General features: G+C 52.1%; 1 protein-coding gene and 1 long non-coding RNA gene across 3 annotated transcripts in view; one reads left to right on the plus strand and one right to left on the minus strand.

Moving 5' to 3' along the window:
• Positions 1-201: 201 nt before the first annotated feature.
• LOC137207082 (uncharacterized) lies at positions 202-9,523 on the minus strand. The gene is made up of 3 exons (XR_010934929.1): positions 9,391-9,523; positions 5,586-5,677; positions 202-2,821 (listed from the first exon to the last, which is right to left on the minus strand). It is a non-coding gene; the product is annotated as an uncharacterized lncRNA (long non-coding RNA).
• GPRC5B (G protein-coupled receptor class C group 5 member B) overlaps positions 8,451-23,448 on the plus strand; it is a 38,073-nt gene continuing 23,075 nt past the window's right edge. Inside the window, exons 1-2 of one of the 2 annotated variants that reach the window (XM_067706502.1) lie at positions 8,451-8,611; positions 17,566-18,579. In XM_067706502.1, coding sequence (XP_067562603.1) covers positions 17,574-18,579 — 1,006 coding nt within the window. In that variant the 5' untranslated portion in view covers positions 8,451-8,611; positions 17,566-17,573. The remainder of the gene's footprint in view (positions 8,612-17,565; positions 18,580-23,448) is intronic. The other variant, XM_067706501.1, reaches the window with a different exon arrangement.

Here is a 23,448-nt window from a genome sequence, read left to right on the forward strand (position 1 = left end):
TTCCTCTGAACTCCTGGGCCCTGCGCCAGCTCTCTCAGAGCAAGTACTACATCTATAACTGTCTATTCGTGATTGTATGAGTCAGTCCCACCAGAAGAGATGATCCTCTCCAAACAGGACAATGTAGAAAATATTGCTTGGGTTAATATTGCCAGGTAACAAAGAATCCCAAAACTTAGTGACTCAACGTAACAACACAGTTTTATTATCTCTTTTGATTCTAGGGGTTGACCAGGCTCAGCTGGCAATTCTTCCGCTCTACATGTTGTCACCTGGAACTGCAGTCATCCGAAGGCTCAGCTGGGCTGGATGTCCGGGTGGCTCACTCACATGGCTGGCGGCTGTAAGCTCAGCTGGGGCTGTTGACTAGAGCACCGAAGCTCTCCAACCTGTGGCCTCTCCATGCCACTTGGTGTTCTCACAGCCTGGCAGCTAGGTTCTAACTGAGAGAGTCCCAAGCAAGTGAAAGCAGAAGCTGCAGGTCTCTACAGGTCCAGCCTTAGCGGATACGCAGCATCACTTCTACCACATTCCACTGAGCAAAGAGATTCGCAAGGCCAGCCCTGATTCAGGGGGAAGGGAAACAGACTCCACCTCTTGATAGGAGGAATAGCTGGAATTTACAGCTTACCTTTCTTTTTAATTGAAATACATTTGACATATAACATTGTGTACATTTAAAGCGCACAAGCTATTAGTTTGATACATTTATATTTAGTAATATGTTTACCATTGTAGGGATAATTAGCACCTCTATCGCATCACCTAATTGTCATTTCCTTTTAGCGGTTAGAATAAGTTCTAGTCTCTTAGCAAGTTTGATGATGATAATACAATACTGTTGTCTACAGAGTCATTATCCTGTGCATTAGATCCCTAGGACTCACTACAAGTTTGTACCTTAAACAGCATCTGTTCTGTCTCCCCAACCACCATCCCCTGGGAACCACCCTTTGACTCCGCTTTTATGAATTTGGCCTTTTTAGATTCCACATATAAGTTGCATCACGCAGTATTTGTCTTTCTCCCTCTGACTTACCTCACTGAGTATAACGCCCTCGAGGTCTTTAATCCACTACAAGTGTCTGTTTACAAAAGGCCTAGTGACAAAGGTGTAGGATAGTGTGTCACCTGGGGTTAGTGGCCACCGGGAAGGAGTGGTTACCAGAATCCAAAGGAAAGGGATTTGCATGGAAATGGCTGCCTCCCAGAGAAGAGTGACTTTCAGTTGAAGGCCGTCTCCAGCCCAAGGCACAGGAATAAAACCCTGGCCCCCATCGCCTTCCTCTCTCCAATCTCCTGCCAGGGCTCCCTCTCGGCCGAACCCAACCAGAAGCCGGATGGCTGTGAGCCCATTGAGATAACCTACAAAGCCCAGCTTCCTGGGGCAAAAGAGGGGTGGAGAGTGGATCTGGGGGGACAGACAGAGATTCGGCATATGTGTCCACCTTCCCTACCAGACTGTAAACCCCTAGAAGACCAGCACATTTAATCAGTCAGGTGAGGCCGGGCTGTGTTTGCAGAAACACACAAGCCTCAACCCTTAGTTGCATAAAAGAGTGAAGTTTCTTTCTTCTTCATGCATATGTACCTCGTGGGTCTCTGCTCACTGTGGTCACCCAGGCACTCCGAGACCCAGAAGGTCCCAAGGCTGGCAGGGACGCCACCATTTTGCACAGTGCCACAGGGAAGAAAGCACGGGAGGGCCTCTTGAAAACCATGGAATCTTTCTCCTGGAAATGACACCAGTCACTCCCACTACAACTCACTGGCCGGGAGTGGTCACCCACCCTCCCACAAAGAGACTGATGTGCAATCCTACCACACGTCCGGAAGTCAGCAAGCTGGAAATATTGGGTCAACAGCACTAACATCCTGTTCTTGTTTGCATCCCTGGCCCCTAGTGCAGCACCCTGGTAATGTTTGTCAACTGACTAAATGACTGTCATAGCAGGACCATTCTCCTGTTGGTGGCAGAGAATAGAAGGGTGAGAACAATCCACTGGGCTACTTGTCCCCCAAAGTGACCTTCAGGTAAAAAATACGACAGTAAAACGATTACAAGAAAATGCATAAATAGCCATTGTTCACTTACTCATTCGACATGCATAGTGAGTGCCTAGAAGTTTCCAGATTCCCATGGATTCTGGTATTTGGACAGGAAAGGGCTCTGTATCACTCAAGTTTTTGTTTGCAAGCAATAGAAACTGGCTCTGGTTAATTAAGCAGTAAAGGTGTTTGGTCAAAAGTTATTGGAGGAGTTTTGTAATCGTCTGGACCCAATGGGGCCCAGAGAGGGGAAGCTGGGTTTCCCAGGGCAGGGGCACTGGGAAGGGGACACGCCAGAGGAAGGCCCGCCCTGAGCCTGTTCTGGTTTCCCCCTTGCATGGCATCTGCCCAGCTGGCAATGGATACATTTCCTCTGCTCTGTCCTCTTTCTTCTCCCCCAGCTCCTGGTTTCTTCCTCTGCCCTGACTCACTTTCATCCCTGCCTGCCCCCGTTACATAACCGTCCCCTGTTATGTAACCCAAGTCACCCCAGGCTCCCGTCCCCTCCTTGCAGCTCCCACTTCAGCCTCGCCTGTCAGGTACAATCCTTCACAGTTGGCTGGGCCAAACCCTCAAGAGGAACATGAAGAGAGGGAGGAGGGGGAGGGAGGGGGAAGGGGAGAGGGAGAGGCCATTCCTCTTCCCAGCAGGGGCTGGACGAGGCTCCCTGGGAGGAAGAAGCTCTGGAGGGTCCTGTTCTGCACATGAAGCCCTGGCCCATGGCCTGCTGTCAGGGGACACAAACTGGTTTTCTGTGCCCCAACTTCCACTTCTGTAAAATGGGGATAGAGATATAGTTAATAATACTGTATTGCATACTTGAAATTTGCTAAAAGAATAGATCTTAAGTGATTTGACCACACCCCCCTAAAAAAAGAAATAACTTTGTAAGGTGATAGAGTGTTAATTTGCTTAATTGTGATAACATTTCATAATGTATACATATATCAAATCATGTCATATGCCTCAAATACAATTTTTATTTGCCAATTATACCTCAAAAAAGCTGGAAAAACATTTTGATAAAGGTAAATGTGGATATATTTTATCCCATGGGACTATCACAGGATTGGAAAAGTTTATATATATAATTTAGAACAGTGCCTGGCACTCCATAAATACTAAAGAACTATTTGCAGGACTTCCCTGGCAGCCCAGTGGTTAAAATTCCACGCTTCCAAGGGAAGGGGTACAAGTTTGATCCCTGGTGGGGAGACTAAGATCCCACATGCCACACAATGCGGCCCAAAAATAAATAAATAAATTTTAAAAAAAAAAACAGCTTTAAAAAAATAAACAAATAACTATTGGCTTTCTTTTCGTGAGATGGATTCTAAAAGTATGTCTTGATCAGTGGTTCTCAAACTTTATGTTCTCGGAACCCCTTTACACTCTTAAAATTGATAGAAGACTTCAAAGAGTTTTTGTTTAGGTGGGTTATACCTACCAATATTTACCATATTTTAAATTAAAGCCAAGCAATTTTTAAAAATATTTATTCATTCATCTAAAATTAATAATAATAAACTCATCACCTGTTAATGCAAAATCTTTTTACCAAAAAAACCCCTCGATTTCCCAAAACAAAAAGCACTAGTGATATTTTACAGTTTTGAAAATCTGTTATGTCTGACTTAATAGAAGGCAGCTAGCTGTATGCCACATCTGCCAATGCATTCAACCTGTTGCAATATCAAGTGTCTTGAAGATGCTAGAAGATTTCACTGTATACTCATGACAGAATGATAGTGAAAAGGACAAATAAGACTTTTGTACTATTATGAAAACAGTTTTGGTCTGGCAGACGCCCTGAGAGGTTCCCTGGAACACACTTTGGGAAAAACCTGGTACACTGAGGAGAGGAAGAGGGCAGAGAAAACAGGCATATTTTCAAGTCTTCACCCAATTTGTGAAGCCCTACTTGGCACCAACTCCATTCAGCCAATGATGCAAAGCCCTTGACAGGTATCAGCTCAGTTACTGCTCATTTAACTCTGATGGGTGGGGCCTGTTATGATCAACCTCCACTGCACAGATGCAGAAACCAGCCTAGACATTGAGACACTAAGTGACTTTTCCAAGGTTGCTCGGTGATCTTGATATTCAGTGCCCAGTATTTCTGACTCAAGAGCTCCTGCTCTTAAACTCGGAGTTCTAATGTTTCCTCCCACCCAGCTAGGCCGCTTCTGGCCAATGAAATGTAAGGGGAAGTCCACAGCTGAGAGGAGATGGGGAAAGGGGTAGTTCTAGGAATGATTTCCTTCCTGGTTAACAGGCGGCTCATAAGGAGAGTTCTCTTCCCTGAACCCCTCTTTCCTACATTTTGAGAGTATCAGGTGAAGACTTGATGGTGCTGTGGCAACCATCTTGTGACCATGAGGTGCCAACCTGAGGATGGCAGAACAGAAGGCTGGAAAGAGTCTGGGCCCTTGTTGACATTGTTGAGCCATGAATCAACTGTGAGATCACTCACATCCCAACTTACCGTTGTATGATAACAAGAACCCCTATTGTTTAGGCCATTTTTTGTTCTGTTACTTGAATACTGCCTAACCTACAGCTTTGGGGACATTTGGAGCATGCCCCCATGTTGGCCTCACAGGGAACCACAGGGGCCATGATGAGACTATTCCAAGTAATTTGTGGACCACAGACAAGGATCTGTGGGAGCCAATGCAGGAAAGAAATAGCAAATGGTTGCTACATGGTGAGGACAGTTGACACCCTGGTTTGTGGACACCTGTGAGGCAACCCGATGGGGACTCTGGAAATAACTGAGGAACACTTTGCAAGAGTGACTGAATCTTCTAACATATTATGGGAGGCATAAGTTACACTGAGGCAAGAAAGAATGTGATGATTGATTAGTGATGTCTGTCACAGGCACAAACCCATAGAGTGGTAGCAATGATATGTCCCACACTTGCTTACTTCTGGCTGCTCACTCCAAAAATGCATCCAGAGATGACAATAGCCTGAAGTGTCCCTCACTCCCACTCTGGAGGGAAAGTCAAGTTCTGGAGTCTCTGGGGAAGCTGAGCCTCCAAGCAAGGGCTCCCAGAGCTCCATTAATTGGAGGCACTCCCACATGCCTTGGACTAACCACCTCTCACACTCTAGTGAAACAGTCTGCCTCCTCAGCTGGCCTGGAGCTCCCTGAAGCAGGATCCACCTCGTGTCCATCTGTGAACCACAACGGGATCAGGCACAGAGCCTGGCACTTAGCAGATACCCAAGGATCATGTTAGTGTTGCCATCAAGGTCTTATATTCAGGCAGTCGCCTGTCTGAGGCAATTAGAGAGGTACTGAAATTATCCTATCAGATGCTTGAATCCCCATGATTCAAATTCACTTCTCCATGGAGTTAAGTTGATGTTTCCAGAAATTTCACCTGTGAGGTAGTGCAGTGAATGGGAAGAGCATGAGTAGCTAGGTTCACATCCTGTCTCTGCTCACTTGCCAGCCATGAGACTTCAGACAAGTCATTCAACCTTTCCAGGACTCAATTTTGTCACAGTGAGATACCGATATCTACCTCAGAAGTTTCCATGGGTAGGACGAGATGATCCACAGAAATGGACTTGGCAATTCCAGGGTCCTGAGCAGCACCTTCATTTGGAAGATGATCTATTTGGCAGAGAAAAGAGGTTTGGATACAGAATAGACATACTTCAAAGGCGAAAGCAAGGCTGGAATTTAATTATTCGCTTAGTCAACAAATATCTGTTGAACTGGGCACGGGATACAAGGATGAACAACAGACACGGTTCCTGTTTTCATTGAGCTTAGGGCCTCTAGTCACATGAGTAAATAAAACTGAAAGTTCAGTTCCATAGTCATACTAATCACATATAAAGTGTTCAATAGCCACAGATCGCTGGTGACTACCATACTGGACGGTGCAGATAGAGAAGACTTCCATCATTGTGGAAAGTTCTTATTGGGACAGCACTGAGATACGGTCTAGCAGGGAGACAGATACTAAAAAACGAGCTACACAAACACCTAATTACACATCGTGACATTTGTCAGTAGAAAAGCCGCAGGCAGTGCTCTCATCATTTTTCAGTTGAGAAGTAGAGCCAGGGAAGCCATTAGCTTGAAGTGGACCGAGTATTTGAGAGCTGACATAGCTCCTGGCACCTCCTAGAGCTGTTCCCTCCAGGGCTGGAAACCGGGAGAGCACTCCGGGGACATGAGGCTTGTCTGTGATGATATCTGACCTTGCAGCAAATGACACTAGTTTAGCCACTGGTTGAGAGGAAGTGCCTGGGTTGAATCCTAGCTCTGCCAACTGTATGATTGTGGCGGGTAATTAAACCCTCTGGGCCTCAATGTCTCCATCTGTAACGTGGATGAACAACAGTATCTGGCATAGAGGGTTGCTGGGAGGAATAAATACTTTGAAGAATATAAAGCCCTTAGAAGATCTCCTGGCCCACAGTGAGTACTACATAAGTTATCATGATGATGGTGATGGGTCCTTGGGACCTTGAACTCTGGGGGGGGGGGGGAGACGGGGGGAGATGCACCTGCTACTCAATAGCTTCCTTCATTTTCACCCTTTTCTTCCCAAAGTATCATCACTCAAAGCTAAACTGATCATCACAGTCAGGGTCCCTCTGAAAATAAGCCGGGAAAGGGAATATAACCATGATTGTAATATTAACAAAACTCACACTAACAGTTTTCCATGCCAGGCTCTGTGTGAAGCTCTTTACAGGTATTGTGCTGTTTTTTGTTTATTTGTTTGGCCACACCGTGCGGCTTGTGGGATTTTAGTTCCCTGACCAGGGATCGAACCCGGGCCCTTGGCAGTGAGAGCGCAGGGTCCTAACCACTGGACCACCAGGGAATTCTCTGCATTATATGTTTAATCTTTACAATAACCCCAATAGGCATGTACTACTACAATTATCTCCATTTTGCGTATGAGGAAATTGAGGTTTAGAAAGTTGAATTTGCCCACGTTTACAGAGGGAAAGAAAAGGATCTTGGCGTCAGTTCCACTATATACCAGCAGGTGACAGTGCCCATCCATTTTCCAGTTCCCCAGTCTCGCGGGAACACTGAGGAGGGGTCGTACCGCAAACATTTAAAGATTGCCTACTGAGTGCCAGGCACTGTTCTAGGCGCTGAGGATACGTCTGCCGATGAAACTGGGCTAGTTTTCTGTTTTCGTGCTTCTTCTCCTCCATTTTTCCTTAAAATTAACATAAAATATTTGGAGAGTTGCGTGCCCAAAGGATACGTGGCCTGCCCGGGAGAAAACCGTCTTGGCTGCGGGGAGAGGATACTTGGGAGGCTGGAGGTTGGCGGGAAGGGGTGAGAATATCGGAAAGGTCCGGAGACCCCAAAGATCAGAGCCTAGAAATATGCCCAGAAGGGAGTGCTACTCCGCAACCCATCTTCCCGCCTCCCCACCCCGCTTCCCCCACGCAGAGAAGTGGGAAACAGGGGTCATCTCCCTGTCCTGTCTTGTAGGGCCGGGATGGGGTGGGAGGGTCTTACCCACACCACAAGTGGGGGGGTCCTCAAAGTTCTGGGGGCTTTTTTCGGGGGAGGGGGCGACCTGGAGAAGCCGGTCAGAAGCTGGAGCGCAGCCCCCAGGCCCGGTCGAGGCAATGCCGACATCGGACAGCCGGGTGGACTACGTCGAGCCAGACTTCAAGCGGGTCCCGCGGCTGCCCCGTGGGCGCGCATCCCGCCTGTGCCCTGGGCGTCTGCGGAGCGCCAAGCCGGTGGCCCCGGGCCTCCGAATGTGTGACCGGGAAGGTCGTGGACGTGTGTGTATGTGGATGATGTGGGGGGGGGGGACGGTGATGGGATACTGCGTGTGGAGCTACGTGAAGGGTTTACCGTGTGGACCTCTGAGTATGTTTGGAGTGGCCAAGGATGCGGGTGTTGGGCTCAGGGTGCGTAAAGGGACAAGGACACTTGGGGGGGGGAGGGTAATTGGAGTGTACCCAAGCGGGAAGGGGCTGCCTAGTTGATATTGGGGCGTTGGTGATTTTGGAACGCTCGCGGCGGAATCGTCTCTGCGCCCTGGATGGGGTGCCGGTATATTGTGGGGAAGTTAATGTTTAGGAACCCATGGTTTAGAAAGCCCCTCCACGTGTGTGTTTCTGAAAGTGGATCAACCTGGGGATGTGTCCGGCGCGTCCGGACTGCTTATGGACGCACTGTGGATGTGCGGGTGGTGTTCGTTAACTGGGGACACAGGAGAGGGCTAGTCTCAGCGCCGCAGGCCAGGAGCAAGGAGATTGCGCGGGGCTGCTTTCGGAACACTCAGCCTAGCCTGGGCCGGGGAGGGGCGGGGCTTGGAAGCTCCGGGGGCGGGGCGGGGCCTCCCGGGGGCGGGCCGGCAGGAGGGGCGGGGCCGCGGCGGCTGCAGCAGCGCGGGCCGGGCCAGGGGGCGCCTAGCTCGGCAGCGGCTCGCGAGTGAGATGCAGTGAGGTCGGACGGGCGGGCGCGCTGGGCTGGGGACACGGCTGCGCTGCAGAGATGTGACTCGGACCGAGGGCCAGCAGGAGCATCGGCGCTGCGGGGCCGCGGGGGTCGGTGAGTGCGAGCCGCGCCGGTGGGGTGGAGGGCAATGCGGCGACCCCAGAAACTTTTCCCGCCGTGGACTTGGGACGGTTGGGGTGGGGTCTGCTTCTTGTGCTTTTCTGAGGCCTCCCCCAAGGGGTTATTCTGCTGGGGGAGCTGGGGGATTAGGGTGGGGGGACCACAGTGCGGCGGGAGACGAGCCGCAGAGGGCGGGGCGGGGGGCGGGGAGGGTTGGGACCTTTATGAGGGGAGGGGATGTACCCGGACCAGGTGGAGATCCAAGTCTCTGGGGAGGATCTGGGGGCGACCACAGGAAAGGGCAGCTGGGACTGTAAGGGAGTCCAGGCGTGTCCGAGTGACTCCTGTGAGGGCAGCCACGGGCAGGGCTGCGTGGCAAGCCCGTGGGGCCTGAGCACAGACAGGGCAGACGGAGCCGGGGGCACAGGGGCCGAGTTGGGGGGTGAGCTGCCGCACCTGCCATAGGGGCAGGGGGCCGAGCTCGCAGCCGGCCGTGGCTGCGCACTGCGGGAAAGGAGGGGACACCGCGGGCGAGAAGAGCTGAGCTCTGGGGCTGCGGGAAGAAATGAGGGGCGAATGCATACAATGGCGGGATGTTAGCGCTGCTGTTGCGGCCAAGCTAGAGGTGAGGATCAGCCCTGTGCTGCGTCCCCCCCCCCAACTTGGGGGACACGGGCTTCCAGCGCCAAGCACCCCGGGATCCCTACCGCCTGCACCCGCCTTGGCCTGGGGGAGCTGGCCAACCAGCCAGGGAGGGGGCGTACCGAGCTTACCACCGAGGACGGCTCCAGCGCAGCCCGCGGGTTTCCTACCGGGCTCTGTCACTCCTAGGCCTAGCCAACACCCCACCACACGCACACACCCACCCAACATGTCCCCAGTTCGCTAAGGGGCGGCTCCTTGGAGCGCGGACAAAGGCCCCTGGAGTGTGGCGGGCAGCCGCGTCCCCGCCTGGGGCCCCGGGCCACGCGCCACATTGGCTGCCCAAGTGCGCCAGCATGGGGTGGGGGGCACCTGAGCAGAGCCCCGGAGGAACTGGGAAATCCTCGCAAAGACAAGAGAAGTGGGGGAGGGACTTGGCACAAAAGCTTTAGAATTTCAGCCGAGGAACCTTGATTCAGAAGTTTCCCCACGGGCGGGGGCTCTCTGGAGGATTTCAGACTTTGAGTTAAAACTGCATGCAAATAGGATGTAAATAGAATGCAAATAGTTGGGAGCCCTTCACTGGGCCAGTTTTGTACCTAGACTGCGGAGTGAACAGTTTCCTATCTGTTCCCTGCTCTGTTCTGAAAAGGGGTCAGCTGAGTTGGGGAGGGAAAAGATGGCAGTGGGAAGGAGTCGCCATTTGGGGCCCAGGCAGCAAGAAAAGCAGTTTTGTTAGAAAGAGAAGCTCAAAATCTTTATTAGTTAATGTGTTATTTCAATAAATATGCGAGCTACAGAAGTGGCAGATAAGCCCCTGCTCTCAGGGCACTGGGGAGGTGGGTGAACACTAAATAAGTAAATAAATAGTAAGTAGCTAGAACTTCTGATGGGATAAGGGCTGCCAGGAAAAGAAAGCAGGGTGCTGTAAAATAAAGTGACAAGAGTATGTACACATAAGGGAAGACCGTGCTGGGGAGTGACACGTTAGTGGAGCCCCGCTATGGGGGAGGGGGCACTGACAGACGCAGGGGGAAGACTGAACCAGGCAGAGGGCACCGCAAGTGCAAAGGCTTGGAGGTGGGAATGAGTGCAGAGAAAATGAACAAAGGCCATTGTGGCTGGAGCTCATAGGCAGATGTGGAGAGCGGGGTTAGAAAGGGGATGGCAGGGACCAGCCAGACCACGATCTTTTGGGCCATGGAAAGGAGTTTAGGTTTTATTCTCCTTGGACTGGTGAACCCTTGCAGGATTTGGAGTGGAAAGCCACGAGATCTGATTTTTAAACGCTCCCCCGACCTTTACAAGGAGACGAAAAGCAGCTTCCTTTTCATTCTGCCTCTGAGGGTGGCAAGGCGCTGGGAGCCTCCGAAGGGGACCTGTGAGGACTGCTTTGAGCCTGGCTGGCCCTGTAAGCCTACGCCAGGGGTAGGTCAGGTTTTAAAACCCACTTCCCACTTTTAGGCAGTTTTTGTCCCCCCTAAGTGGCCCCCACCCAGAGCCCAACGCCCCATAAGCACTTCCATGCGGAGCTTCCTGGGGGTTCTGAGTTAGTCACATTTTCTTCTCAGAATTACGGCCTCAGAGGAACCATCCACCCTGGAACGGGCAGCCAAGGATGCAATTTGCATTTAAATGATTGCTTTTATTTACAGGGTTGGAGCTGCTTTGCATATTCATGGCTCACGGAGCCTGTGTTCTGGCAACCCTGTTTACTAACCTGTGAGGGTTATTAAATCCAAGGGCCCCCAGATAGGCTGGTGGGCCTTGGGAACTGAAGATTATGAGATGGTGTAACTTGCAAAAGACATCAAAGGGTTAGATTGCAGGTCTGGGAAATAGTTTAATGTCAGGAAACCTTGTAACAGTTTAATCCCTCTGGAGCAGGAAATGCACCAGCGGCTATAATGGGAGTGGGCAGGGACAGAGTGTGATGCTGGGGTGTGTCGGGGGACTGGCTCTGCAGCCTTATCCTGGGCTTCTGTCCAACAGAGGGAGTCCAACAAGGGGTGCAGTGGCCTTGAGGTCAGCAGTTGGGAGAAGTGGGTTCTAGTCCCGGCTTGGCCCATCAATTCCAGGAAGCCTCTGGCCAAGTTGCATTACCTCTTTGTATTCCCAACAGGACAATGGGAATCGTAATTGTAATAAGCCAGGACCCAGTGCTCCCTGTCTGCGGTGCTGAGTACTTTCTAAGTACGTTTCACATCAGCCTTGTGAAAGTGGCACTATCATTATCCTTGTTTTACAGAAGAAGAGACTGAAGGTCAGAGAGGTTAAGTGAGTAATGCCCAATGTCACACAGTTCTGTCTGACTTTCCTCCAACTGAGAGGTCTTCCACTCTTGAGGAGACTGACGGGAGTGTAAATCCTGTGCCAGGTATTCATCGGGTACTGAACTGTTAGACATGCCCAGGGCTAGCAAAGCCCCCCCAGATCTGTTTAGTTTTTCTTTCCCTTCCATGCCCCAGCGCCTCCCCGCTTCTTTAGAGAAGGTGGGTTTAAGATTCCTCTGCTGGTAGCCCCCGAGGCGAAGCAGGTCAGAATGGTGTGTTCCAGAGCAGTTTTGTATATCTTGTGTCTCCTTTCATATGGGTAGATGGCAACGTGGGGATGCTAGTTCCCAGGAGAATGGCTGGTGTCCCATTTCTGGGTGTCCGGCTCTGACTCCTCAACAGGGACACCCAGTTTCAGGGCACGCAGGCTGGCCTCAGGTCCTCCAGCACCGGTTCCTCTCTGGAAAACCACCTTCACAGCAAGGCTCCCATTTAGAGCACCTGCTGTGGGGATCAGGAGAGTTTGGGAGTTTCCAAGGTAGACCACCCCCAAAGGCTTCTCCCCTTCACACCACCTCAGGGACCTCTTTGCTTGGTGTGTGACTGGGGAGGCTGGAAACCAGTGGTGGACAAACACCTGGGTGAGCCCCTGTTTCAGCCCCATCTCCATGGCAACCACCCCTCCTGGAAAAGCAAAGTCAGAAAAGTTCATAACCTCAGAGCATTCGCCAATCTTTTATTTAACACTTTATATAAGTGCTTACCCCATGCTATCTGTTGTCCTAAACTCTAATTATTAATTATTTTAATCCTCACAAGAACGCTGGAAGATGGGTATTATCACCCCCATTTTGCAGATGAAGAAACCGAGACTAGTAAGGTTAAGTCAGCCGCCCATGGTCACAGGGTTCTCGCAAGTGCCAGGGGCAGAACTTGAAACCGGAAGTTTCTGCTGCTTGGCCGGGATTGAGCCTGGGAGAAGCAGCCCTGCTTGTGGCCTTCGCGCAGGCAGCGCTGTCCTCGCGCAAGGAATCTTGCCTGCATTCTTTCCAGCCTCTGCAGGCCCCAGCTTGCGAGGAACATGCTGCTCCACCACCTGCCGGTAGCTTCTGGCCCCTCTGCGGGGAGAGAGAGAGAGTGTGTGTGCGCGCGCATGCGGGCCTGTGTGCGCGGGCCTGCGTGTGCGATGCAGTGTTTTTAAGAGCGTCTGAATGAGTCACATTTCTGGGAGCCTGGCTGGCAGCAAAGTAATTAGTATGTGAGCCGAGTCTTGCACATTCATCACTTTATTCATTACTCCTTTTGAGGAGCTGCATGCCTACATCCCACGGGTCTGTTGCCATGTATTCATCCCTTCCCAGTCAGCCCTGCCTTGCGGCTGACTCCAAACCTCTAATCTTGTTTTGTGCAGTTTGGGGTTCCTGGAGAGCTGCTCCTTTCTCAGCAGCGGGGCGGCCCCAGGTGGCTGAGGGGGTAGGATGGGGCTTACCTGACAGTGGGTGAGATGGAGTGTGAGTGAGCACTGCCCCCTGGGCCTGGGGCAGGGATAGTGGGGCGGAAGGTGCCGGGCCATCGTCCAGGCTCCCTCACTGCATATGTTCGTGCTTCTCAAACCTCAGTGCACCGAAGCATCTGAGCACACCTGGAGCTTATCGTAGGGCTGTGGAAACACAGGTGGCCAGGCCCACTGCTGAGCGTCTGCATTTCTAACTAGTTCCCGGGCGATGCTGCCGCTGTTGCCAGTCTGAAGATCAGACTTTGACTGAAGCCTCTCAGGCCCTCAGTCCCCTCCTCTATAAAATGACAGTGAGAGCATCTTCCTGCCAGGTGACATGAGGGTTGGAGACCACGTTTAATCAGTCTATTGATTCAGCAACTGGGCCGTGAGCCCTGCCCATGTGCCAGGCACTGGGGAATCGGTGCAGAACAAGACAGACAAGAGCCTGGGTGTGTGGGATCAGACCAAAAGAGTAATCAAATAAAATATTTGAAAACTGTGGCACATGTTATGAAGATAAGGATCGGGAGTATCGGTGTAGAGCGTAAAGAGGCAGAGGGAACCTAATTGAGATAGACTGGCCAGCAAAGGTCTCACCGTGTGACATTTCCAGAGCCCTGGTCTGTAGTAAGAGCCCAGTAACAATAGGACAATTGTTTGTCTCCTGGCTCCACCGCTTTCTAGCTATGTGACCTTGGACAAGCCACCTGGCTTCTCTGTTTTATTTCCTGTAAAATGGAGACAGTGATAGAACTTGCCTCGTGGGGTCATTGTCCAGATGATAAGGTATTAATATATGTGAAGCGCACAGAAGAGGGCCTGGTGCACAGTGAGCACCTGTGCGAGCTCACAGTCATTGTCGTGGTCACTATGGCAGTAACAGAAAACTCTGCAGGGCAGAACCCCCCAGAAATCCTAGATGAGCTGGACTCAGCGTCATTCCGTGAGGTGGTGTGTAGCCTCCCTCCTGTTCATCCTGGACATTGTTCTGTAGAACGATGGCTGTCACCTCATGGGCATCTTTAGCAATGAAAATGACCTACTTGGAACAACTGGACCCTATGGAAGCCTCTGGCTGCCTGGATGTTGGGTAGAGAGGGCTTCCTGGAAGAAGAGGACCACATCATGTGGGACGTAGAATAGAACTTCCTTGTTAGCAAGTAACATAAACCCATCTCAGACTGGCTTAATCCAAAAAAAGGAAGTTAATTGGCTGCTGGAACTGCAAAGACCAGGGTATCTGGCTTCAGGCATAACTGAAGCCAGCCTTGCTGTGTATTAGGACTCTGGTCCATCACGTGGCCATTTCCTGTGAGTCAGCTTTACTCTCAGACAGGTTCTGTCCCTGTGATGGTAAGTAAGTCCTCTCCAGCTCCAGGTGTATATCCTTTTAGCTCATTAACCCCGATAACAAGAGAAAACCTCTTTCCAGTTAATTCTAGCAAAAATCCTCAGACTGATTCTCATGGGTCTGGTTGGGGCCGGGTGCCTGTTCATGAACCAGTCAGTGTGGCCAAAGGGTGGGATAAATGCTCTGATTGGCCAGGCTGGGTCGGGTGCTTGCAGCTGGGGCTCAAGGCGGCTCTCCAAAGGAAATTCAGGAGCTCTTTTCAGAAATGAGAGAAACGGAGGCAGGACAACAAAAACAACAGCTGCCCCAGAAGGAGAGGGTTCCAACCTTGGGAATGAAAGCAGAAAGCAAGAGTGTATCTATTTCCCATCTGAGAAAGGAGTCGGAGCTAGAGACCTGGACCACAGCCGTAGGAACCTGCACAATTTCAGAAGCGTGGTCACCATCTTGTTATTTTCTTCATCCACACTGGTTTCCTGTTGTGGCTGGAAGGACAAGCAGGAAGGGGGACGAGCTGGTGGAACCCAGTCCCAATTTGTAGGCAGGCCTGGAGAGAGGAGATTCCCCCAGGAGAATGAGGGGAGGCAGCTAAAGAAGGCCAAGTTCTTGCGAGGAAAGGACCTGAGGCCTGGCTGGTTTCCTGGCTTCACCCTCATCAACTCTGTTCTCCGGTGTATAAACCAGGCTTTCTCAACCTCAGCACTGTTGACATGTGGGGCCGGATCATCCTTTGTGTTGAGAGCCATCTCAGGCATTGTAGGATGCTTAGCCACTTCCCTGGACTCTACCCACTGGATGCCAATTGCACCCCGCCCTCCCCAGTTGTGACAACCAAAAATGTCCTTAGACATGCCTCAGTGTCCCTTGGGATCAAAATTGCCCCTGGTTGAGAACCACTGGCCTGCAGGTGGGTGGGAGAGTTGGGGAGAGGGTTGGTGGTCAAGACTCCAGAAGCGCATTCCTACCCGTCCTCTCCCGGCCACGCTGGAGGTGAGACTGGCTGATGTGTGGCCTAGAGAGGCCGCCTGGGGTGTGTCTTGCTGTCACTTGCTGAGAAGTCTCCTGATGAGAGGCCTAGGGGAAACCCACTGCACTGTGTCGGGGGCCTGGTGGCATTTTGTTCCAGCATATCCGGTTCTTAAACTTTGATTCCCAGTGTGCTCTTGTGAGATGCAGCTCTGGCTAGGACAGTATTTTTTTAAAGGTGGTACGTTGGGATATGTGCCAGTGGGTATGCAACGTGAGTTCCATCAACAAGTATTTCAATGTGTTGAGTTTCCTTTTGAGTCGATTTCAGGGACTTGGTGAGTCAGTTAAGTAAATAACTTACGGTGGGTTTGTAGACAAGGTGTAAATGGCCGAGGTGGCTCTCCAGTGACTGAAGCAGCAGAGCCCCGAATAGCGGCAGGACCATGGGCCTGATCGCCTGGGTCTGGGGTGCTTGTTTCAGGAGCATCTCTTGCCAGATGCCTTCCGTTCCCAGTCTGCCTTCTTTCATCTACAGGCAAAGAAGCTGGTCCATAGAGTACCAGGCTCCTTCTCATTCTGCAGCATCAATAATTTATCCCAGTTGATGGCCTTGCAGCCAAGGCAGGATCAGAGCTGCTCACCGTATCCCATCACGGAGCAGAGAGAGAGGTGGTCGATACCGCATTTACTTAAGAAAGCCCCAGGGATGTGCTGAGCTTCCCTGGAGGTGGCTGGTTACAGCCTCACTGTGGGTGGAGCTAAGGCCGTAAGTCTGGGTTAAGACACCTGGAAACATCACTGCAGAGCTGTGCAGGCATGGCTTTCCCAAGGCCAGGCTCCCTCCAAAAGCAAGGAGCTGGTGGCAGTGTGTAGAGGAGAGTCCTGGTGAGAAGTCTCGTTCACTCAGTATTTAGGAAGCATCTAGTGTGCTTTTATGCTAGTACTTGACCAGTGGCGCTCATCCTGGTGATTTTCCCCCCAGGGGACACTGGCAGTGTCTAAAAACTTGGGAGGTTGTCACAGTTGGGGGAGGGGGTGAGCTTCAGTCACCTGGTGGGTAGAGGCCAGTGATGCTGCTACACACCCTGCAGTGCACAGGACAACCCCCCAAACGAGGAAGAATGAGGCCCGAGGCTGATGAACGAGACAGACCGTGTCCCCGTCACCCTGTAGCTAGTGGTGAAGAAAGACAGGAAGGGAGGAGAGGAGGAAGGGACAGGAGAAACAAAGTAAACAGGCAAAAAGATGACAGATGCCATTAGACCTAAGAAATAGATGAGGGACGCTGGGGGTGGGGATGGGGGTGTGACCTTGGCCAAGGTCTGAGGGGATGACATTAGAGCTGAGACCAGTGTGGGGAGGGGCAGTTTTCCATAAGAGCAGGGTGTGGAGGGCAGTCTAGGCAGAGGGAGGAGGGGAAGACGAGACAGGGGTTAATAAGCCCATCTCCTGGCGGCTGTGTGGACTCCATGAGGCATGGAGGCATCCCCGGCAGAGGTGGGCTGGCTGGAGTGAGAGGATGGACTCTCAGCAGATATTTGTGGGAGGGGTGGGATGTGCGAGGGGAGAGGGGGGAAAGGGTGGAACCCAGGAAGACTGTTCACACTACATTTGAAATGCTGGGAAGCTTCTAAGAGGGCATGCGTCTAGGAGCTGAGTGGTGTGACCCTGGGCAGGTGTCCCAACCTCCTCAAGACTGTTGTGTCACTGTCACCTGTGTGAGGACTGGATGTGTCGAGTGCCTGGCCGAGGGTGAGTCATCGGTGAATGTCAGCTGTTAGCGCTGAGAGACTGAAACGGCTAGTGCGTGCCCCTCTCCCAGGCTGAGAGACTGAAACGGGTAGTGCGTGCCCCTCTCCCAGCGAGCGCTCGGCCCATGACCGTCTCTTCAAGTCTCATTTTATTCCCTTATTTTTGAAGAGCTCAGACATGGCCTCAAATTCAAAGAATATGAAAGAGTATCCAGAGAAAGTGAGTCCCCCTCCCATCCTCTCCTCCAGCCACTAGCACTGATGGTTCACGGCTGTTCACTGAGCCCGGACTAGGGGGTAGATGGGGGCCGAAATCCCCGCCCCTCCTCCAGGCTGTGCTGCCTGGAGAAGGGGGCTGGTGGGTTTGAAGTGAGGTGGGTCTTCTTAAAGAAGTCAGGAGAGTGGGAGTCTTACAATGAATTGGTCTTTTCCCCCCAACTTTTCTGGAACGTTCCTGGTGTCAGAGAGAAAGATGAGAACCCACCAGGTGCTTGCTTTCCTCCTGCTCTTCGTGATTGCCTCCGGGGCCTCCGAGAACACCAGCACGTCCCGGGGCTGCGGGCTGGACCTCCTTCCTCAGTACGTGTCCCTGTGCGACCTGGACACCATCTGGGGCATCGTGGTGGAGGCCGTGGCGGGGGCGGGCGCCCTGATCACACTGCTTCTCATTCTCATCCTCCTGGTGCGCCTGCCGTTCATCAAGGACAAGGAGAAGAAGGACCCCGTGGGCCTCCACTTCCTCTTCCTCCTGGGGACCCTGGGCCTCTTCGGCCTGACGTTCGCCTTCATCATCCGGGAGGATGAGACCATCTGCGCCGTCCGCCGGTTCCTCTGGGGCGTCCTCTTCGCGCTCTGCTTCTCCTGCCTGCTGAGCCAGGCGTGGCGCGTGCGGAGGCTGGTGCGCCGTGGCAAGAGCCCGTCGGGCTGGCAGCTGGTGGGCGTGGCCCTGTGCCTGATGCTCGTGCAGGTCATCATCGCCATCGAGTGGCTCGTGCTGACGGTGCTGCGCGACGAGAAGCCGGCCTGCGCCTACGAGCCGATGGACTTCGCCATGGCCCTCATCTACGACATGGTGCTGCTCGTGGCCACCCTGGGGCTGGCCCTCTTCACGCTGTGCGGCAAGTTCAAGAAGTGGAAGCAGAACGGGGTCTGCATCCTGGTCACGGCCTTCCTCTCCGTGCTCGTCTGGGTGGCCTGGATGACCATGTACCTCTTCGGCAACGCGGAGCTGCGGCAGGGAGACGCCTGGGGAGACCCCACCTTGGCCATCACGCTGGTGGCCAGTGGCTGGGTCTTCGTCATCTTCCACGCCATCCCAGAGGTCCACTGCACCATCCTGCCCTCCCCGCAGGAGAACGCACCCAACTACTTCGACACGTCGCAGCCGAGGATGCGGGAGACGGCGTTTGAGGAGGACGTGCCGCTGCCGCGGACCTACATGGAGAACAAGGCCTTCTCGATGGATGAACACAGCGCAGGTAAGGTGGGCACCGCCCCGCTGGGTTAGGCTGTTCTTCGCAAAAGTGCTCTCTCCTTTTTCTCCACCGGGGATGGGTGGTCCTGGGGATGGTCCTGGCAGATCAGAGCCTACAGACGTTGACCGCTGTGCTGAAATGGGCCCAGAGCTGCATTCTTATTTAGCATCGACCAATTTAATATAAAAAGCCGGGTTTCTGGCCTTTTTCGCAAATATCGATCTGGCAGTGCTGGGCTGCCATTCCCACCTGGCAGCAGTCGTGTGAAGCTGGCTGCAAAGGCTCTGACTCTTACCCCTCACTGAGTTGTGGTGGCCCTTTAGGTGGGGATCCACTTTCTCTTCACCACACTCCCTGGCCCGGCCGCTATAACATATCAACATTAAGTCCCTGGCTCCCTGGAAGTGTTTACGATTGCAGCCCACGTGCTGGAGGGATGCAGGGGGTGACGAGGGGCAATGCTCTCCAGTCCCCTCCCCTACCTCTGTCTCCAGGAGTGTATGAATTTGGGCCCTGGAGTCAGACGTCTGGGTTGGGATCCTGCCTCTGCCACTTCCTAGATGTTAAGGCTTTGTGCACCCCATAGACCTGTTGAGAGAGGTAACATACTGAGGGGCTCCCACGGCACCTGGCTTGTTGGATGTGCATCTTGGTTGGGTTCCCCCGAAAGCAGAGCCTGCGATGTTGTAGGTGGTTTACTTAGGAGGCGGTCCCTGCCAGGGAGAATGAGACTGGGATGGCAGAAACACCAGAACGAGAGCGTCAAAGAGCTGGTTACCGCCGTGGGCAGCTGGGGCTCATCCCTGCCAGGGACACGTGTAGAACGAGCCTCAGAATCGATCCTCGGAGGACAGGAGGCTGCGGCATCTGTCCACCAACTCCTATCTCCCGCCGTCATGAGCGTCTCCCAGGGCTCCCGTAAATGGGCTGAACAAGTTCCATGAGCCCGCACGGCAGAAAAGAGATTTTGTGGGTACTTCGAGTGGAAGTGGTCTGAGCACCCAGGCTGTGTGCTACCGCTGCGGCGGGATTCCCAAGAGGGAAGAGCCGAGAGGAGGTGGCCCAGGCCCCAGGCGCCCCTGCTGTAGACGCTGGAGAAGTGTCTCTTACAATTGTTGCTTAAAGCAAGTCGGCTGAGCTCCCAGCACTTGAGATTAATTAAAATGGCTTTTTCTCAGTTACCTAAACATTTATCAGGAGCTACAGTAATAATTAGCAGCAGCAGTAGTAATAATTAATCACCTAGTATAACCATTTATTGAACTGCCTCCATGCCAGGCACTATTCTGACTTCTTAACCTGCATTATCTCATTAGTTCACCCCTCCACCTGATGAGGCAGGGTCTGTTATTATCCCCATCTTACAGATGAATAAATGGAGGCTGTAAGAGGTTCAGTCTTGCCTGATGACATACAGCTAGGAGGTGGCCCATTCCAGATGGTCGTGGTCCCCTTTTCTCTGATGCTCACCCAGGTGCCTGGGCAGTGCCCACTGTCTGGTCATACTACGAAGTCAGCCTTGTTGGGTTGAGTGCTGAGGCCCAGAGCACAACCACCCACCCCTGCAGGCAGGGGGGAAGCACATCAAGCCACCGGGTCCTCCAAGGCCACCCTCAGCCCTCCTCTCCACCAGGATGTGCCCAGCTGCTTCTGAACCCCTGCTCCTGGCCAGACCCACAGGAGAGAATGACAGACCTTCCCCGCCCCCCACACCACCTGCAACCCCACCATGGGTAGAGTCAGACATCCTGGTGTGGCCTTTATCAGAGCTGCTCCCCTCTCACTGGGAAGCCCCAAGCCTGCAAGCCTCTGTTTGTCAATAGATTTGGCAGGGATGAGCCGCAGCTCTGGTGGGGCTGGCTCCGTGGATCGCTGGGAGAAGATGAGGGTCCGGATGGGGGTCATCACTCACTGGGAGGCCAGAGGGCCCCTCAGGGCATGTGATGGGCAGAGGCCAGGCACCTGGCCAGTTCCTGGGGTCCTGGTGGAGCCACCTGTTCCTTGGATTCTCCTGGAATAGGATCCTCTGTATCTGAGACCCATGGACTCCCCTTGGACCTCAAAGGTAACAGGAACTCTCAAAATGGATGTAAATTTTTATACATTCAATTGGGAATTAGTCTATTGCTTTGTCAGATTCTCAAAGCCATTCGTAATCCCCGGAAAGTTAAGAACCAGGGTTGTTGAACCTGATCATCTAGTTTACTTGCAGTGAAAGGGGGGTGCTAGAACTACACAAGCAGTAGGGGCTTCAGAAGTAAGGATGGCTAACCTCTCCTGGGTGCTCACCATGGACCAGGTACCATTCTGAGCATTTTAGCGGCTAATCTCATTTAATCCCTACAGTAACCCAGTGAGGTCCGTTTTGCAGACAGAAAACTAAGGCACGGAGAGGCTGAACACCTTGCCCAAGAGGCAGAGCCAGGGTTTGAACCCAGGCGGCCTGACTCCAGAGCCCACACACTGACCACTCTGCCACAGAATTTCTCTTCTCTTCTTAAAGCACTTTAGTGTCCCTCATCTCACAGATGTGTCAGGACTCTCTGAGAAGACAGGGATTATAGGTCCCATTTTACAGAGCAAGAAACTGAGTCCAGGAGTGTCAGGCAACTTGTTCAGGCTCACAGCAGAGCTCACAGCAGAGCAGGGAGAGAGAAGGTTGGCTTTCTGAATCCTGTGCATCCTTTCTTGTGAAAATGCACCCAGTACGTCATATCCACATAAGATCCAGAGATCTAAGGGGTTTGGGACCCATGTCAGTACCAGGAGTACCAGTGCTGGCACAGGGCATGATGGGGTCTCCAGAAGTGCCCCACAGGCCCATCTGTTTCAAATGCTATGTTCCAAAGCCAAGGAGGTTGTCCCTCATTCCCCTCTTTCTTTTCCAAAACAAAAATAGCTTTATTATTCCTTTCTGATGACAAAAGATCAACAATAATCAGGTAGGAGTTCAGCAAGTGAAAATAATAAAAATGGCTCAGAATCCCATTGCCCAAAGGCAACTACTGCTGACTGTTTGGTCTCATCTTGCCAGACATCTCTTGATGAGCGCACGCACGCACGCGCACACACACACACACACACACACACACACCAATCCCGCAGAGCAGTTCTTAACCTGTCTGCACGTTAGAATCTCTTGGGTGCCTGCCCCTCATTCTGATTAAGTCGGTTTGGGCTTAGGTATTTTAAGCTCTCCAAGTGCTTCTAAGATGTAACCAGGTTGAAACCACTGGTCTAAGTGGTCTTCTGCTATGTGCTTGCTTAAATCAACAGTATATCATGGAGGGAGGCCTTTCCAGGTCAGCGACAGCAGAGCTACAGTACTCTTTTCACGAGGCAGAGATTACTAGGAGGTACCATCATTTATTTTTCTGATCTTAGCTGGTGAATATTCTGCTCGTTTCTGGCTTTCCGTATAAGTAATGCTGCAATGAACGTTCTTATCCATCCATGTTTGTGCCCTTGATCAATTAACTCCTACACATGTGTCAGAAGAGTCTGCACCTTTCAATCTTGATATATACTGCCAGACGCCACCCCACAGAAAGGTGGACTCATTTAGTCTCCCCTGAATAATTATATGAGAGCCCCATTTCCCCAGCTCTTCACCAACCTTGGATGTTGTCAGACTTAACAGCCCAATTTTGCATCCTCCCAAATGTGTGTCTGCCAAAATTCACATGGGCATGAGGCAAAGCCAATTCCCTTGGAAGGCTCACAGGGAGAGACTAAATTGTCATCCTGGCTAGGATTGTCTTTGTTCTGGAAACACTACTTTGCTGGCTGGGGAATGCCTGGGCACCCTCCCTTGCCATGGTGAGAACAGCTGTTCTCATCTTTGGTCTGACCTCAGCCAGCTTGTATTTTAGGGAACTAGGCCCCACAAGGGGCCTTGCCCGGGAGCTACAATTGGCCCTGTTTCTCCTGTATTTTATCTACCCAGCCTTTCAGGCTCTGTACCCTTGAGAGTCCATCCCTGAAGTCGAGATGGGAAGGGCATTCCCCAGGCTGCACTGTGGCGCAGCCACTGCTCCCTTATTTCCTTCCCCCAGTGAGACCTCAGATATGTAGGACCTCGCCAGCCTGCTGTTTCTTAATGAGTATCAACAAGGTGTGAGGGGGGCTTCCCTGGTGGCGCAGTGGTTAAGAATCTGCCTGCCAACGGGTTCGAGCCCTGGTCCGGGAAGATCCCACGTGCCGCGGAGCAACTAAGCCCGTGCGCCACAACTACTGAAGCCCACGCGCCTAGAGCCCGTGCTCCACAAGAGAAGCCACTGCAATGAGAAACCCGCGCACCGCAACTAGAGAAAGGCCGCGTGCAGCAACAAAGACCCAACTCAGCCAAAAATAATAATAATAAATAAATTAATTAGAAAACAAGGCATGAGGTATGTGATAGAAGATGAAAATACCCTGAAGGATATAGCACTTCAGATCACATGTTGGAAAGCGTTAACAAGGTACATTAAATGTTCACCTTTCAAAGGAGCAAGAAAGAAAAGGGTTCTTTCTTCTGTTAGGGGATTTGGCTCTCTGATCTCATTAGGCCAAGGGCTATTTAAACTCTGCCCCTTCGCTTCCCAGTGGAAGGCCCTGTGCCAGTCAGCTTTGGGGGCAGGGCGAATCTCGCCTCACTTGCAGAGTCTAAACAGGAGAAGACTGGCATTTAGCCTATGATCTTACATTCCTGTTGGGACCTCCTTATGGATGAGCCCTACTTGCCTTTCAGAGCTGACCCAGGTCAGAGTGGAGTGTTAGTTGGAAAAATCTGCTCTGAAGCAATTTAACCAAAACAACACAAAACAACAATGAACTAAGGTACTGGGGGTCAGGCTTCAGAAATGGATAGATCCAGGAAGCTCAAGTGAT

This window comes from Pseudorca crassidens, chromosome 15, assembly GCF_039906515.1.
Source record: "Pseudorca crassidens isolate mPseCra1 chromosome 15, mPseCra1.hap1, whole genome shotgun sequence".
Lineage (NCBI taxonomy): Eukaryota > Metazoa > Chordata > Mammalia > Artiodactyla > Delphinidae > Pseudorca > Pseudorca crassidens.